The sequence below is a fragment of the Crocodylus porosus genome, unplaced genomic scaffold (assembly GCF_001723895.1).
Source record: "Crocodylus porosus isolate Cpor-Errol unplaced genomic scaffold, CroPor_comp1, whole genome shotgun sequence".
NCBI lineage: Eukaryota > Metazoa > Chordata > Crocodylia > Crocodylidae > Crocodylus > Crocodylus porosus.
This window is the reverse complement of record NW_017728906.1, coordinates 60,664,019-60,682,909: the sequence shown is the minus strand read 5'-3', so window position 1 is coordinate 60,682,909 and position 18,891 is coordinate 60,664,019. Positions and strand designations below refer to the sequence as shown.

Genomic DNA, 18,891 nt, shown 5'->3' with positions numbered 1-18,891 from the left:
CAGCGCCTCTAAAGCAGTTTGAGGTACTGCAAGCCATGTGCTATGCGCATGCACCCATTGAAAAACTGCCACTGGAAAAATGTGGTGCTATGCACGCAGCACCAGCGTGTGCCATCAGAAACCAGAGCCTGGCTGGCCAGAGCTATGTTCCAGCTGCTGGCCAGGCTCTGAGCAGCCGGCTTGGTGCTGCTGCTGTTGGGGGCAGGTCACCAGGACCCTTAGCACAGGTGCTGGCCCCAGTCTCCCCTACTGCACCTATGTCACTTTGTGCCAAAGCGCATGTACAGGGGTGTGCCCAGGAATAAATAACAGTGGCACAAATATATGATACTAATATTTGTCCTGCAAGAAATGTGCCCCTGCACATGTGAACTTGTCAGGACATGTCCTAAGGTGGCAAACCCACTTCACTGGTCAATGAAATCACTGCAGAAGAAATTGCAGAACTCAGGTGCTCACAGGCCAGTGACTTAATAGTTATCAGTATGTAGTGGCAGAATCCTTGAACATGTCAGGATGTGCAGGATCTGTACTTGGAGTTACATCTCAATACATCTCGATTTGTTTCAGTGATTAGCTACATTATTTTTTGGAAGATGTTTTTGTTTGGTATTGTGATTTAGTTGCATTTGATTGTCAAGGAAGGTGCAACAGGAGTTAATGGATCGGGGTGACTAGTTACTTACCCTGGGAGTAACTTCCTTCATGGAAGTTCAAGAGCCAGAGAGCGGTGGGGAGGGGGGTGTTGTGTACTGAGCAACCTGGAGAAGTGGGTGGGGCTTCAGCCAATTTCCGGCAAGCTGCACATACTGTGCCAGCAAGCCACCTGTAGCTCTTGAGCCATGGTTTGGCCACCTCTGCGATAGACAATGACTCTGGCCTGCATCAAATGACTGGTGACGGGATTTACACTGCTGTTCCTTATCATTACTCCTGTAGGTCAGGTTTATGTGACATGTTCTAATATGGGAGACTTCTGGGGCTGGAGGAAAGAGAAGAAGAAAGAGCAAGGACAGGTCCTTAATAAAGCAGACAGGAATTGGTTCATGGGGTTGATCCTAAGGTCACTCACTGACCAAGGGCAAAGACACAGAACATTGGTATGGAAGGCTTTATCCTTCCACTCAAGGAGGATCTGCCAGATTTCAGGTGGGTCTTGCTTCCTCTTGACCCAGTTGAAATCTGGCAGTAGAAACTCTATTTAGAGGTCTTTATCTACTTCCTGTTGGTCTTACTGCAGTGCGAGTATTTTGGCTTGTGTTAAATGCTGCAGTTTCTGGTAATATTTTGGGGAAAAGATGGAGATGAAGACAAGCAGCTGTTTTTTAATGTCTTTCTACATGTGGAATTAAAGAAATGTTGCTCTTTAAGAAATGGAATGCAAAAATAGGTGACTTGAAAAAGGTGTACTATTTTAGGATAACAGGTAGTGAACCAGCTTATTCATTGTTGTGGGAAGCCATATGGAAAATGTCATACACTTAGATTGCTTTCATTTTCCTGGTAACGTTTACACAAAATGGGTGAGTTGATATAATTGTCTTCACATATTTTTTGGTTTAATTTCTTTCTACCCTATATAGAAATTGAAGATATACAAGATATCTACATCATTCTATGAGTAACATGGCAAGAAAAGGGAAAAGTGTCAAGGAGAACCTGTACATGATATAATTATGTTGGACTTCATCACCATTTTTTGGCATTGGTGTTTACTGCAGAGGATATTTGGGAAATTCCCATGCCAGAATAATTCTTCATAGCAGATAAATCTGAAGGGTGGAACCACACTGAAGTGAAAATAGAAGTAGCTTTAGAACAAATTGATAAATGTTAAATCACTGGGTTGGGATGGTATTCACCAGAGAGTTCTGAAGGATCTCAAAAGTGAAATTGTAGAATTGTTGACAGCAGGATGTAACCTACTGTTACCTCATGCTGTTATATAAATCCATGGTGCATACACATCTTGAATAGTGTGTACAGTTCTGATTTCTGCATCTCAAAAAGCAGGTAATAGAATTAGAAAAGGCCCAGAGAAGGGCAACAAAAGTGATCAGGGGCATGGAGCAGTTATATCAGGAGAGACTAAGGCCATGTGTAGCCAAACGAGGGGCATGTGTGCACAGTGCTTTAAAGCAGGTTAAATGCTTTTGCACCACTTTAATGGTGTTGGTGTTTGCACGCATTGGCGGTGTATTGCGCAGTAATTCCAGCTGCTGTAGCAAATTTTAGTAGCGTTATGCACCTTAAATGACTTGGGGTGCAGCCAACTAAAACTCCTCTGAAGAATTTTAGTTTGCTGCCCTACAGCTGTGGAGTGAAGCACCGGGCTCCATGCAGCTCAGGGGCTCTGCAGGAAGCCCATGCAGGCAGCCTGGCAGCAGCATGGGAAGGTAGACTTCATCCAAGAAAAGCAGTGACCTGCCTGCCTGCCTGAGCTGCACGAGGGCCTGGTTCGTCCCTCCACAGCCGGGGTGCCCCCCAGGACTGCCTGAGCTAGGTGCCTGTGGGTGGGTGCTGCATAGGAGGCCACTGCTGTCGTGGAGGGAAGCATTAGTCGTCCCCCCCCCCGCCACACACACACAGCCCAGGGACTGCTCCGCCTGCTTCAGCTCGCCCTCCCTTCCCTGCCAGAGAGGCAGGTAAGTTCAGCTGTGTGTATGACACAGGGGTTTAAAGGGCCCTAAATTGAAGCAGTCTTTTTAAAAACCCACCACTTCAATATAGGGCCCCTGTTTCACCTACGCATGCCCTAAAAAAAGCTAGAATTCTTCAGTTTGGGAAGTAGAAGGGTGAGGGGAGGTATGATGATGGTCTATAAAATCATGAATGGTGTGGACCAAGTGAGCACGGAACAGTTGTTCACCAATTCCCAGATTACTAGTAGTAGGGGGCACCTGTTGAATTGTAGAATTCATAGGTGACATGGTTAAAACAAGCAAGAGAGTGTTCTTTTAACTGCATGTTATGTAAAATTTGAGGAATTCATTATCAGAGGAAGTGGTAGAGGAAGATGGCATCGCCAAGTTAAAGGGGTCTAGACAAATTCGTGGATGATAGATCCATTAATAGCTGTTGAGCAGAATGGTTGGAGATGTTTCTTCTGGCATTTCTAAACCAATAATTCTGCTAGGGAGGATAATGGGTAGGGGATAGGTCATTTAGATCTATCCAGTTCAATGCTCTCCCTTTAGCACCTATATCTGCCGCTGTCAGAGGCAGGATACTGGGCTAGATGGGCAATTGGTTTAACGCACTATGGCATTGCTGGTATCCTTACGTTGTCTCTCTGAGTGCATAGATTCCAGAAGGGGTATGGCAGGACCTAAGTGAGTTGAAGGTATCCAATGCAAGTGACTTGGGCACAAATAAAATTGGTAATTTAAGACCTACGAATTAGTGCTTCATGATATGAAACAGTGGTATCTAAATTCCCTGAAATAAATAGAATTAGCCTCCTTTGTTATGCTCTGAGTGCTTTCATAGGCATCTTACTCATTTTCTTTTTAATGTGGTTTGGTTGCCCAAAGCATCAATAACACTGTTTTTGTTTTTTTCTAAAGGAAATAATATCAATGATGCTGGCTTATACTTCGGTGTAAGCTGAGCCATTGGTGATGGTGATTGAATTTGAATGATAAAGAACGTTTCAACTTTTTTTTAAATAGTCTCTTTTGTCTCTGATAACAGCTAAGTCATACAGTGATTTGATCTAAAACTTGCTGAGAGTGATTCGGTTTTGACCAATTCATAATGCCTTCTTTCTTTTATTGGAGAATGGGATTTAAGAGAAAAAAAGGACTTCATTAGATTACCCTTCTTATTATTGCACATTTAACTATTGCCTTTTTCCTTATTAAAAAGTAAGAGAGAACTTCTAGCTCCTGAAGAGTCAAGGCAAGCAAGGTGTTTAGTACAAATGAGTCATGGTTTATGTTTAAGATGCCTTTCTTCCTCCTCTGTTACTATAAAGAGGAAGAGCTCCGTGATTGTAATGGAAAAAGAATAGAAGAAATGAAGGTACAAAATACTAGACTCATAGTTTGTTGCTTCTGTTGGGCTAAGTACAGAGGTTCAAAAAGTCCAAGGTGGAATTGGTTCAATCTTTGCAGGTTCTTCTAAGCTGTGTAACTGATTAAAAAAAAAAAAAAAAAAAATGAACTGACATTCAGTGTTTGGGTGGCCAAGACAGGCAGAAGTCTGCACTGACCCAGACCAGGAGGCTAGGGGTACTCATGCATACCACCCCTCGTGATCAGCTACTTAAGGCTGCTAAACCCAGCCCAGTGGCAGTTTAGGCACAGGGAGGGGAGAGCCAGCAGAAAATCTCTCCGCAGTCACCCTTCTGCGAGGGGGTGGGGAGGGGGAAGGCACCACATGGCCCTGGCTCCCCAGCTGGGGAGAGGGCAAGGTGAGCTCATGCCAGCCTGACAAGCTGGGTTGTGGGGGAGTGAAAAGCTCCCTGTGGGGCTTCCCTTCCATCCTCACCCACATGAGGCAGACCCCAGCTGAGGGGTGGGGGAGCAGTGCCTAGCTGGGCTGGAGAGGCTGAGCTGATGCCAGCCCTGCAAGCAGGGGATTGAAAAGCCCCCAGTCAGGGCTTTCCCCCTGTGCCAGGTAGACCCTAGCTAGGGGGGAGGCTTGGTCTGGGCCAGTGGCTGGGGAGGTGGTGGGGCTGAGCTGATGCCAACCCTGCTCACATGGTTGCTGCAGGTATAAAAAGCCCTGACTGCTAGGGTTTTCCTTCCCCTTGTCCTGTACAGAGAAGAGCTTGAGAAGCTGTTCTCATGCCCCGCCCCCCCCAATCCTGCCAGGCTGACAGACTGGCAGGGAGCAGAGGCTTTAGTGACTTAGATCTGTGATAGCTGGGGAAGGGGCCAGCCCTGCTCCACGGGAGTAGACAACACGGATCAGAGCTGTTGGGGGACTGTGAGTTAACTTGAATTAGGAAGGGATCTGAGACAGAAGTTCCATATACTGGATTTGACCTAATCAGTTAAATCTGATACTACATCCATCCAGGTTTATCTTTAACCAATTTTGGATAACTTAAACCAGTTTAAATATATTTCTGTTCCTAGCCCTATTGGAAGGCGATAGGGTTATGGTTAATGCACTGCCTAGAACACTGGAGAGCTGTGTGATGATGGAAAAACGGCTCAAAATTTCTGTCCTTCTGCAGATTTCAGAAGTTTGTGGGGTTTGCTAGCAGCTGGGATAATACTGAGAACTTACCAACGTTAGCATGTGTGTTCCTTGTGTGGATAGATACACAGTAGGCTGCCATTGTGCGTCTCAGGAGAAAGGGTAGTGACCTCACTCCACCAGAGACTCCATGATATGCCAGTGATGAATGTTGTGTGTTTACTGCTTCCCACAATAGAGCCTAACATGATAACATGCAATAACACAAAATTAATAATCCACAAAAAATCTGATAGACTGGGCTGGTGACATACCAGTTTCACATCAACTTTTTTGTGCTGTAGACATCTTGATTTGCTCTGGGTGGAAACATCCAGCCAAGAAGCATGCTGCCTTAGTGGCACTCCTGAGGTAAAGACACATAGTAGAACAAAGGTTTAGGGACTGAATCCTAGCACATCCTTTAGGATCCTACTGAACACTTCCTTAAGCTGAGGTAATTTAATGTATTTGTACCTACTTAGGCTCTGAACGTTAAAAGGTCCAACAGTACTTTTGTGCAGCAAAGTAAGAGATTTGAAGCGTTCAAGTCAGAATTGGACAACAGAAATGTCCTGTTTATATACTTTGATTTATTTATGATTCATGTATGGATGAAGCCCAAGGATTTAAGTTACATGAAGCCAATGTGGCTACAGAATGGCACAGAAGAAGGCTGTCAGTAAAGGTTTAGTGGATCCCCAAGAGAAAAACCCTTTAAACTAAAAACAAACTCCCCTATAAATGTCATCCCAAATTACTGTGCAACAAGGTCCTGACACTCCACCCACCCTACCCTCTTTGGATTATTGGTTTTTTTTATTAGATGGGAGTAGTGCTCCCTTTTCCCAATTAAGGAGAATTATTTTTAAAAAGCAGATTTCTTTTTCCATCATAGACTGAAAATCCTAACAATTAATAGTTGAGTCTGCTTTTTATTAAATACTGTTATTACGTGCCTCAGCATAACCTTTAATATATGAAATACTTAACTTCAAATTTATGAAATAATTCACAGTGAATTTATAAGTGGATGAATACATTGCATAGTACTGGACATAGTGTGAACACATGCTCTGTAATGTTTCTTATAGGCTAGAGACAGAAATTACACAAACTGGTATAAGTGATTGGAAACCAGTTCAGATCTTTAACACAACACAAGTTCAGTGCACATAAAGACTAGGGACAGACATTACACATAAACTGGTTTAAGTGATCAGAATCTCATTTAAACCTGTGACAACAGATGTTCAGTGCACATAAACCAGTTTGAAAATGACTGAAACTGGTTTAGATAAACCTGATTGAATGTAGTGTCAGATTTAACTGATTTGGTACAAACTGGTTTATGTAATGTCTGCCCCAGATCCCTTGCAGGTTTAAGTTAAATCAGAGCCCCCCAGCATCCCAGCAAGCTCTCTGGGCTGGGTGGGGCTGTCTGCTTCACAGCAGGGCTGGCTCCTCCCCTCTGCTCCAAGGCTGGAGCTTGGCACAGATTTGTAGGCACAGCAGGGTCTGTTGGTTTCCTTGTGCCCCACCCTCCCCTCTTCTCACCACTTGCTGCTTAACTAGAGATCCCTTCCTCTTCTCTGCCACAGCAAAGACTGTAGCCAGCATGTGGTATGCTACCTAATACTGAGAGGTGTCTGTGTATGTGTTTCTGTCTTAAGTTTCACTGGGATAGGCAGACAGAACAGTGATCACTTAGGGCTTTTGGAGCTAATCAATAGGCCAGCCAGTAAGCTGTTTAAAAAGTTTGAAGTAATGTGGAGAGAGGATATTTGTTTTGCTAATCGGGTGATAAAGACTGTTATCAGCCCCTCAGCTGGCTTGCTTGCCTCTGTTTGCTGCAGACAGTATGATGAAGCAGGGAGGGACATTGAAAAGCTCTGTATCATCAACAGATGCATGCACTGCACAACCCCCTTGCCTCAGAGTGCTAGCTCAGGGCTGAGGGTTGGCAACACTCCCACCCCTTGAGCAGTCAGCGGGGAAAAGTTTGGGACTGTGGAGACAGACCTTCCTACTGAGAGAGTCCTGCTGGGGCCTGGCCACCCCCACCTCAGCTCAGATCCCTACAGAAGGGGGAAGGGAGAGCTGCTGTCCCTGGCTTTTAGCCTGAGCCACTGCAAGCACGTGCCCATATTTCCTCAGTCCTGAGAGAATGTCTGTCCAGTTTCAACCCAGTTCAGCCTAGTCAGGTTAGACTAACCTTCAAAGATTGAATCAGTTCAGGCTTTTTGAATGTCTGTCCCTAGCCAAACTGCTTTTAAAATGGCCAATACCAGTTTAAGATAAATCTGGATGGATAGAGTATCAGACTGAACTGATTTAGGTTAAATTGATTTATTGAACTCCTGTCCCAGATCCCCTCCAGATTCAAGTTAACTCAGTCTCCCAGCATCCCAAGATGCTTTGCAACTCCCCTGCAAAACTCTCTTCACAGGGTGGGTGGGCTAGCCTTGGTCCATGCTGCCTGCGCTAGCCAAGCAGGGAAGCATGCTCTAACATCCCCTGGCTTTTGGCCTGGGCCACTGCAGGCAAGTGGCTACATTTCCAGATTCAAAAGTGAATGCCTCTTCACTTGCTTATTGGTTCAGTCTGTGCAGCTTAGATTAACCTGCGAAGACTGAATCAGTTCAGCCTCAGGCTTTTTGACTGTACTTAGCCATATTGCTTTGGGCTGCTTGAATAAAGGCTGCTATTTAAATTATGATAAATTATGTCAAATAATGTGGTCATTTTTGCTCTAAGCAAAATATGTAGTATGGTGAGACTCATCAGGCTGAAACTGCAGCTAAATGGCCCGAGCATTAAGTCCTACATAGTATCTCTCTTTCTGCTGTTGATTTTGATGCAACTTGTCAGGGAAGTATTTCCCTAATGCAGGTGTATAGCATGCTGCTGCTGTGAGCTCCCTGAGATTGCTCTTCTTGCAAACCTCAACATAGGAGACATGCGAGCTTGTATATAGTGCCTTGTAATTGCGTTTGAGGGTTTGAAGTGGCTTTTTAAAGGATTCCCTGGGTAAAATGATTGCATATGTAAGGGGCTCTGGCTAAACAGACCTCTTTTGGTCCTATGTTTCCTGCTGTATGGGATTCAAGACTACCATAAATTGAGCCAAATGGAAGCCAGAACTGCACTAGAGCAGCTTGTGTATTCTGGTGGGTATAAAGGTGAGAAAAGGCTAACTTATACTTTTTGGGTTGGTTTAGAGTTTTTGCATATACCTTTCACTGATTTGGATTTAGTTGGTCCATGCCATTTTATTTTTTACTTGTTCATTTGATTTATATGTTGCTCTCCATGAAAGAGGTTCAGGGCAACTTACAAGAACAAATAAGGACCAGATAAAATATAAAAATTAAATTGTCTGTAATAGAACCAAGTCCCCAGGCAGCACCCCAAAATTTAACCCAGCCTGCTGAAGACCTGCCCAAATGTGCAGTTACGGATTGCAGTGGAAAGTAAGGAAAAAGGTGGTCCCTTAAATATGTAAAGCACAGACTGTTCAGGGCCTTATAGGTCAAAAAGCACTTTGGATTATACCAGGAAAGCTATGATAAGCCAGGGCAGATTCTGGAGTACTAAAGAAATGCACTCCTGGTGACCCATCCTCATCAGAAGATGGGTCTCTACTTTGTTGTGCATCTGCTGCAGCTTCCAGGCAGAAGCCCCATCTAGTCACTGGAGAAGTAGCTCAGCATGTTAATTTTTTTTCATTTCTTTCTATCTCATAGGTCTTGATGACTGCCTGCAACAATATATTAAGAACTTTGAGAGGGAGAAGATTGGCGGGGACCAGTTGCTACGTATTACTCACCAAGAACTGGAAGATCTGGGAGTCACCCGAATTGGCCATCAGGAACTTATTCTGGAAGCAGTTGACTTGCTCTGTGCATTGGTAAACTTCCTTGGGGGAGAAAGGGGAGTGTGAGACAAATGTTTGGAAGAATTAATTCAAATGCAAAAGATGTGCAAAGAAACTGTTTTATAGTTTCTGATATGTAAACAAATTTTAAGTCATGAAGCAGTGCATACTACCATGTAGACAGGCTTTTAATTGAATACATTGACATTACAGATTTGATGATTATACAACAGTCTAATAAAAATTATGTCCATCCTAAAGCACCTTTTTCTTGAGAAAGGTGACTTTGTATGTAATTTGCAATGTAAAATAGTTTTTATGTATAAAATGATCCTTATATTTTATAGTATTTTATTTATTTACAAAATAGTCTAGATAGATGATGTGTGTTATTTTGGTGTTGGTTGCCCTTTTAAAAACAAAAGGTCCTAGTAATAATCAAGTTAGTTTTCCAATGTCCCTTTCATGCACTCCTTTAGAGTATTATAAATAATATGTTGGGTGATTATTTTAGTATGTTTAAGCATAGTTATGTGTATTTTTTTACAGTAGAAAGGATTAACTCTTGAAATAATAATAAGGGCATGTACAGAAGGGACTCTGATAATGGACTACTTGGTCATATCAGGTCACTGAGAGGTTGAATCACCTTTAGTATATAGGGTGTGGGCAATAACTTTAAGTGGTCTTGAGAACTTTATGACATGGTTATAGAAATGAATTGTAAAGCAGGTTGTCTGTATTCTCAGCTGGGGGTGTTGGCTGTGCTATGGGAGATGGGGTTGTAACATAAGAAGCATGAGGGTGACTTTCTAAGATGTGCTTGCCTGCCCAAATCTGTCTTGAGGATTTTAAATTATGAACAGATTTTCAAAACTACAGATGAGACTGCAAGAAAGTAGAGTCCCAGTGGTGGGCATCCAAAATGATTGTTTTTGGGAACCTCCCAGGGGACTTTGTAGGTCCTGAGTGTCTGCCAGACTTTCTCTTAAATGTAGCAGGACTTTATACCTTATTCACTCATCCCAGATGCAGAAGTAAGGGAGCATCACAAAATCAGAAGGAAGAAGGGCAATTACAGCAGAAGACAAATAGAGATTTCATATAGGTACAGGTACAGGTTTGGTTTTGAATATGCTCCTGCAGAATCTATCCAGGTTCCCTTCTCCATATAGAATTATACTTCTGTTGATTGTGGCAGACTGGCTTTGCACAAAAGGAGAACAGATGGGCATTCATGTTTTTGAAAAGTAAAGAATACAAAACATCCTATGAGGACATGTATTGCAGTGCAGTAGGATGTAAAGTTGGTTAGTTGGAACAGAATTTTTGTTCTTCAGACAGTGGAACAAAAATTTAAAATATTAATGACCATGGAAAAAACAAAAATACCATGTGTCTGAAATGATTGTATGTCAGTGTTCAGAAGTGAAATTTGTAACTTTTTTTTGTAACCCCTTTACAGGGAGTGACCATAGTTGATTCAGCTGAAAGATGTTTTTTTCTCTATATATTTTACCATAATTATTTTTTGAGAAGCAGGTGGCATGCATATGTTTTGCATGCATAAATAATGGATTAGGCTTGCATGTACAAAATGATGAACTCCTATGGAAGGTTAAAACTTCTGAACAGCGATTTGAATTAGAGATGAAGTTGCTGATCATTATTTACATATAGGTTTGTCCACCCTTACAAATTCCTTTCAAAGAAAATATCACAAGCAATTCAACAATAAATTCAGAATAGAGCTTCTAATTATCTTCAAGTTTTTTTGTCTCTTTGAAGCTTGCACCAGGGTCTTACTGCTATCTGAGTTCTAAATTGGGAATTGTTGTATTGACTCTACTAGGTTTTTAATCAGGCCCTAATATGAATTTATTATTTACCGAACAGACAAAGCCTCTGATGAAATTTGATTTAGGGACTTAAGACTAATATAGTGTAAATGAATATAGTCTAAATGATTGCACTCATAAAAGTTCCTTTTTATTATTGTGTCCATTAGTCTAGGGATATGTTTTCCTACTTAGTGATTGCTTATTACTTCTATTAGCATTTAATGGGGAGCCGCATACATGCATATTTTAGGGCACTTTAAAGTGCCTCAGTTATCTTCTTACCCACTTCATTAGCTTTTCTGGCTAATAGTGCTGATGTATACCGAGTACTTTCTCTTCACAAATTTACATTACAGATGTATTTCTTTGATTTCACTGGAGTTGCACCTGGTGGTAATTTTTGGTATGAATGATATGTGTACCCCAAATGAATAAGAAAAAGATTAATTGGGTGTTGCATATTATTCATGTCAAATGGATTAGAAATGCTTCTTTCTTGATTTTGACAGAAGAGGGCCTTGGTCATGTAGTGTGTGGACCCAATTTTGTCTCATTAGTTTAAGCTGAGGTGGTTTAGTATCACCTCAGTGGGTTGACCTATGTGTTAGACCAGAACTTCTTGACAGCTAGGGGCAAGATTGTAGCAGTTTTTATAGCATAGCAGCCATGAAAAGTTGGGGATGAGGAAGATGCTTCTTGTTGTAGGTGGTAGCCTCATTTTTGGCTGGGGAGGATACCTCCCTGTTTCATTAGAGGTGCTGATCATGGTCTCTGCCTCACTTTGTGCCATGAACCATTATAGAGGTCCCTTACTCCTCCCAGGACATAGACAGTTTGGAAAGAGTAACACAGGGCAGCAAAAATGATCAGGGGCCTGGGAAACCAGACTTATGAGGAAAGGCTGAAAGAACTAGGGTTATTTAGCTTGGAGAAGAGAAAACTCAGGAGGTAGATTTGATAACAGTTTTCAAATACCTGAAGGGTGATTATAGGGAGGATGGAGGTGGGTTTTTTTTGTGGCTGAAGGGGACAGGACTAGGAGCAATGATCTCAAGCTGCAGCAGGGGGAATTTAGTTTGAGGAACTTTCTGACGATGTGTGTGGTTAGACATTGCAACAGGATACCTAGAGCAGTTGTGGAATCTCCATCCTTGGAAACTTTCAAAAGCAGGTTAGACAAGGTGGGATAGTTTAGACAGGAATGATACTGCCTTGAGCAGGAGGCTGGAATAGGTGACGTTGCAAGGCCTTCTAATGCTGCTTTCCTATGATCCTGTGCTGGCACAGTTGTTATGGCACGGTATAGTATAGAATAGTATGGTATAGTTGAGTAAATATTGGATTCAGTAGTTCCCTGGGAATTCTGAAATATCACTAAAAAATATTTCAGATTGAACTGATTTACAAGTGAGATTTTAAAACAATGTTTTTGGTGAGTTAAAAAGTTCACCCAAAATTGAAGTCACCAGCTGTACAGAATGGGTGGAGAAAGATATAGAAAAGAACTTTTGTTCGTTTAAATACTTTTGTTAAGCACCAGGAAACCATAGTGCTAAATATGGTACTGTTAATGATGAACCATCAAAGAAAGCATTTTTCCTTTTCTACATCTTTGCTTCAAATTGTATTTTTTTTATTTCACATCCTTTCCAAGTCCAGATTATAGAGTTCAGTGTACTGTGTTTAGAATGATGTCATGGGATTACTTTTAAGAAAAATGTGGACCAGGCTTTCTGATAGTATAACTTGGTATAGCTCTACTAGTGTACAGCCTGAAGGTCAGCAGTGTAAAAGAAGCTACCCTTGAAGTGCATTCTCCAACACACAAGCAATGGGCTTTCTTTTTTTATGCTTGCATAGGTCACTCGTGGAGGGTGGCATGTATGAAGAATTTGATAATATTTTCACTTCAGTCACTTAAAATTGGTATAGCTGTAGTGGAACACTTCTTATATACAATCAAAACCATGAAGCTAGAAAGTTATTGCAGACTAAATGTCAGTCATTTGGCCGAGAATCCATTATTATGCATTCATAACATGCATAGCGTGTTACTTATTACTAACACAAAACATTTATATTCAAATGAATATAAAAAAGAGCTACTTTAGTCATGAATGGTTCTTTGTAAGAATGTACTTTTTATCTTAATTTCATCTTTATACATAATTTCTCAGACATCTTTTTCATTGCACTTATCGTGAGCTAGATCTCAATATTACATTTATCAGTAAAGGATGAACGTTAAGCTAAATCACCATCATGCTAAAGGTAGAAGATTCCTTTCAGCAATGGAAGTTCATATGTACTTCAGTTAGGATTTATTTGGTCATATCTTCATATTCATGGCAGAAAAATTACATATTTTTTTTATTATACTTTATAAGCTATCATTCCATGTATAGAGCCATTTTCTTCCCATCTTTGGCCTGTATTTCCTTACTTGCAAGAACTAAATAATGGACTCAGAAGTTCATTATATGCCAGTAAAGTTAGGAAGTAAAAGTAGTTTTTAAGTATCTCATTGAAAAATCACTTTGAAAAATCATTATTGCCTTTTTTCAGGTCTATTCAGGTTTTTATTTGTTCTATTTGGAACGTCAGAGCAAAGCCATGATACTCCTAAAGGCCCACCTCACCCCACCCCACCCCACTCCATAAAATTGCAGAAACAAAGGCTCTAGAAGGGAAGCCTCTGAGAAATGAAAATCTCTGTGAGGATCCACTTTGGAGAGAGACCTCTGTCAGGCCTCCTTCCCATTGGAAATAAATCCTGAAAACTACCACAAAATGGTGTGGAATCCCAGACACCTCTGGCATGTCAAGTGCAGTTGTGAGACAGCACTCTGCTTCTGCCTGGCTTTGAACCAAGTGGTTCTGTTGGGACAGTGACTGAAACAAACATAGCCTAAAATAGTCACATTCTACATGTATCATAATGTATCATAATTTTACAGTGATTATCAACCTGGAACTGAGTTCACTTAAGATTTAAATTGTCATGTAGTTTGGCTGAAAGAATTTTGGTTAATTTTATTTTCTCCTTCCGAGTCACAACTTTGTTTGGAGATGGAACTTCACATCTTGGAAACCTCGCTTCTAAACCTTCTTTCTCTGAGAAGTGCTAAAAGACGCTTAAGCCCTTCAATACCTCTGAATTCATCTGAAGTGGTTCCTCAAAATAATCTTTACCCACTTGACACACCATACTGTGATTTGTTTTCTCCACTGGCAGTAATAACTCCTCATTAGTTTCCATAGGGAAGATCACCTTTATGGCCTTGGCAGTTACCATATTCTCTCTAGTTATGTAACTAGGAAATGGAACATGATTCAGGGTTTTACAAGGCCTCATCTTTGTCTCTTCCTTGTGGCACAGCATGGGTTTTACAAACTGGCATCTTGAAACAGTTGGAAATTGTTTTCTGTTTTACATTTTGCTGTCTCATCAATGGGAATGAACACAATCTAGCAAGTTATGGATTTCAGGACTGAACATTGAGGTTCATGTCAGACATGTCAAACAACCTTCTTGTTTGTGAGCTCCAATTGATAATGTCTCCAGGGTCTTACGATGATTGGATCCAGGGACAGAAATGTTAGTAAGAGCCATTACTTCTGGGAGGACAGAGCAGTTGCCAGTAAGAGGCAAATCATGCAGGCTTTCATGTGGAGCTAAAGATCTCACTTTTTGAGCCACACAATGAAAACATCCCATCATCCAGTTGTTTACTGAATTATCATATTTGAGGAGAAGTTTAGTAATGTTTTTTGGAAATCCTGTCTTAGTTTTGACTTTCTAGTCATCAGTGGCAAGTGCTTGTCCCTCCCATTCATGTTGGTGCAGGTAAGCAAAATTACTGTGATCTTCAAAGCTTTTTCATCTTCTAGTGTTCTCTGTTCCTGACACCTCCACCCCACTCCTATCACTTTTTTCCCCCAAATACATCTCCTACAAAGGATCCCTTTTTGGTTAAGTGTGGTTTTTTTTGTTTGTGTTGTAAATGTTAGTCAGGGAAAACTTCTCAAGAATCTAAGGAAGTCTCTCAGTCTGCTACTGCTTGACTCTTAGGTTAGCTGCTGACTCCGTGCACTTCACAAACCTTTTTGACTGATATTTAAGCATTTCTATCACCTTACTGTATCAACCATCATGTGTTTTGAAATCATTCAGTCCAACTGCAGCAATTCAGAAGTCTTTTCCTTTGATTATGGATCCAGAAATGCTGCTCTCTGTACCCTCTTCTCCTTGAAACATAGCATGAGAGCCCAATTAACATCAAGGGCGTTTCCTTCATACTTGCATTTGTGACAGGCTTTCCATCTCATGTCTTATGTCGGTCCTCTGCTTCTAAGTTATGCATACAGCCAACCTACGCAAGTCTCATTTGACTGCAGTCTGGTTCCAATTAACCCCATCTCAACTTTTTCTGCAAGTAAGAGACCTTTTGGCATTTTGAAGGTGGGCTTCTAAAAAGGGCGGGGGAGCAACGATGATGTTATACATGGTACAATATTGACCTGTGACATAGTGAAGGTAAACATTGCCTGGTCTACCAGTGTTGCTCTTAAGTGGTGACTATGTTGCTGTCACTTGGTAGAAAATACATAGAAGAAAAAATGTTGCTGTTACTCTTACCAGGTGTTACTGCAAATAGGAAGGACAGTATGATGGATTTTTCTGTCTTCCCTAGCTATGGAGAAGCAAACTGTTTGATGTGAAAGAAGACACTGCCCCACCATGTGGAGGTCAGACATGTAAAGTCTGGGGTGTGTATTTGAATAAATCCTGGTTGCTTTGAGATTTGAGGGAATTTACAAAAGGTTCACATCAGTTCAAAGGAACTGGTGTGTTAGACAGCTTGTTATTTTAAAGTAAAATTTCATGTGTGGCAATGCCAGGTGTTATACCTGGTTTTAAAACTGTTCGCTAACAGTTTGATAATTGGGAGTGATATTATTAGTATATGTTTAATGCACATGTTAAAATTATGGAGGAATGAAGGCAGTTGCCTAACTAGGGCCATGGTTATCAGAGCAAAAATACAGAAATACAGTTATGATTAAATCTAACAATTTAATTAAAGTAACAAAATAATTGTATAATTACTCTTTTTATAATTGTATAATTATAGTAATTAGATTAGCGTAGACTGGCTTTTTGATGTCCCGATAAATAGTGCTGTGATAGGGAAGATTCTTGTTCAGAAGAAAAGATGATTCTTTCCTTCTGTTGTCTGGTGGTAGAAGTGTGTCACTTAAAAATGAGGCTTTCAGACTCCAAGGAAACTTCTAGATTCAGTTTCCCTCATTTCAGAAAACCCATTAGTAAAAGAATGCTGACAAGTGTTACAGTCACTTGAACGTATTGAATATTTTGTCAGCATAATCTCTAGCAAATGTTAGTGATAAGTCATTTGAAATCAACTATTATTGAAGCAGAGTATTTATATTGTTTTATATTTATAAAGTGCAAATATGCGGAGGATGTACATTGCTATCTTGGCAATACTGCATGGATGAGAAAGAAGACTGTTACATTCGTAATCGAATTGAGATTTAGAGACATTGGGAAGAAGGGTCCTTAGAAATATAAATTAATGATAATGCTGGCAGTAATGGCGATGGATAAAGTTGCCTGACATTCCTCATGATCAGACTTTGAATTAGGTACAGACATTGTGGTGGAGCACCAGTTGGGTGCTCGCCACTCAGCAGGCTTGCAAGCTCTGGGGGCAACTTGTTAAATGAGCAGCAGGGAAAGCCCTCCCCAGAAACCATTTTAAGGGGGAAGGTGGGTGTCAGAGCACTCAGGGTGCTCTGCCACTTTAAGAACTGGACCAGGCAGCAGGCAGGTGCAGCCCAGCCCTGATAAGTGGCTATCTTAAGCCTCAGGCCAGCAGGGTGCTGAGGAAGAAACATCTTTTGGAAGAGCTGCTGCTGTGGAGACAGCATGGAGGTAAGGGAAAGGGCTATGGGGTGGCTTGGAGGTTCCTGGTCCTGAGCATGACCTAAAACTGCACCCTGCTGGGATAAAACTGCACCCCACTGGGAGGCCTGGTGGTCCTACCAGTGGCAGGGCAGGGCCATCAAATGCCAGGTCTGAGGACCATTGAAAGGTGGGTTGGAGCACCTTAATAACCCCTGCCCCCACCATGAGGTGGGTTACTAGCAGCGTTGGAGGGAGTTAGGGCCAGGTATGTCTATGTGGGACACCTGAACCTGATGGGTCACAAGGCCTGAAGTTTCAGGGCATGAATAATGCAAGGCAGCTGATGGGGGAGCCTTGTCAGTGGACAGAGGGTTTGGTGGCAAAGGTCCAGCAAAAGAAGGGGCGGGGGAACCTTTGGATAACACCAGGATCAGAAACACTGGGTAGCCTCCTTACATGCTAAAAAGTTATATCAAGGAGTGGCCACTGAGACTGAGAAAGAGACTATTCTAAAGACCTGGAGTGAGGGACAAAATTAGTTCAGCCAATAGAGGGTGCCATGGCTGCCTCTGGCCAATCCTGTTGCACATGGCCACAACATCACTGTTACACTTGAGTATAATAAAAATATTTGTTAGAGAAACATAATTCTTCACTTTTTGTATTGTAGTCAACTGCTGCCACTTCCCCACCCCCCTTCAGATGAGGAAGAACAGCTCATTCAAGCAGTACTAAGTGCAAAAAACTGTGATTTAACTATGTTTTAAATGTCTGTGATTTTGCTAATGGCACTGGTACATGTCTATTGTGCATGATGCAGTGTAGCATAAAGATATCCAAGCTTGCTCTGCTACCTGAAGCGGTCTAGCTGCTTTAGCACAGTACTTCATGTTCATACAATTATCCATTACATACTCAAATGAGCTTTTGCAAAACTCTGACCAGATTGCTTCAGGTAGCTAAACAGCTTCTGCAGCATAGGCATAGATCCCAGTGGCTCTAAACTGGTGAGCTGAAGCAAACAAATGTGGTAGGCTTAAGACTATATCTAGATACCAGTTTAGATACAGTTCTAACTAACACTGGCAGTATGAAGTGATTTTTGCCTAGTAGCAAATGTTTAGCTACTTTTTCCTATTTTAAACTAGGACTAAGGTTACTTATCAAAAAAGTAAGCCTATTTTACAGTTAAGGAACCTTGTTCATAGTTTAAAATAGTTTAATTTGCCTTCTAAATCTTCATATCCCCCATCCCCTTGCTGCTGAACAGCACATAACATTTGCAGTCAAAGTGAGTATAATAGGCCTCTTTTATCTTCTGGGGAAAAAAAATGCAAAAAGCACGGATGGTGGTAAGGGCTGCTGCTTGTCAACTTTAGAAGAAAGGAATTGCAATTCATCACTTTTAACCTGTCATACAAAACCATAGAAAAGCAATTAGCAGGTAACATGCCTTAATAGCCCCCCTAACCTTTAGCTGAAACACCTGCTGATAAGCTAGTACAGAATGTGTGTAGTTGAATGTCATCATGTTCTTGTTTTCCATTGTTGCAAATGCTCTGTTGGAGACATTGTGTGGCATGGGCTGGAGAAAATCCTGTTTGTGTCATTCAGTCACTTGGATCTTTTACTCAGGGGGGCAGATCTATAGACTTGTTTCCTTTCTGTCTCTATGGCTAAGTATAGATAGTCAAAAATCTTGAGGCTGAATTGATTAAATCTTTGCAGGTTTCTTTAGACTGCACAGATTGAACTGATAAGCAAGTGAACTGATGTTCACTTTTCAAACAGAAAAGGCAGCCAGAGCTGGAAAAACTTGCCTAACTGCTGTAATTACAGTGCATTGGAGCAGATTATTTGAGTCTGCTGGACCATGGTAATTACTGCGTTCCAGCAGACTCCAATGTCACGTGTATCAGTGTCCACATGCTGAAAAATGGCAGTGGAGACTCTTCAACTAAATCTTGTTTGATACATGCGACACTTCAGGTGCTTCAATTAATTAGAGCAGCTCTTGGAGCTGCTCCATTTAAAGCACCCTCCTCTCCCCCTCA

The 18,891-nt window shown here is 41.5% G+C and overlaps 1 protein-coding gene across 3 annotated transcripts in view; it reads left to right on the top strand.

Moving 5' to 3' along the window:
- CNKSR2 (connector enhancer of kinase suppressor of Ras 2) overlaps positions 1–18,891 on the top strand; it is a 353,085-nt gene that overhangs the window by 54,638 nt on the left and 279,556 nt on the right. For all 3 annotated transcript variants that reach the window (XM_019529183.1, XM_019529184.1, XM_019529182.1), the window contains exon 2: positions 8,934–9,097. In XM_019529183.1, coding sequence (XP_019384728.1) covers positions 8,934–9,097 — 164 coding nt within the window. The remainder of the gene's footprint in view (positions 1–8,933; positions 9,098–18,891) is intronic.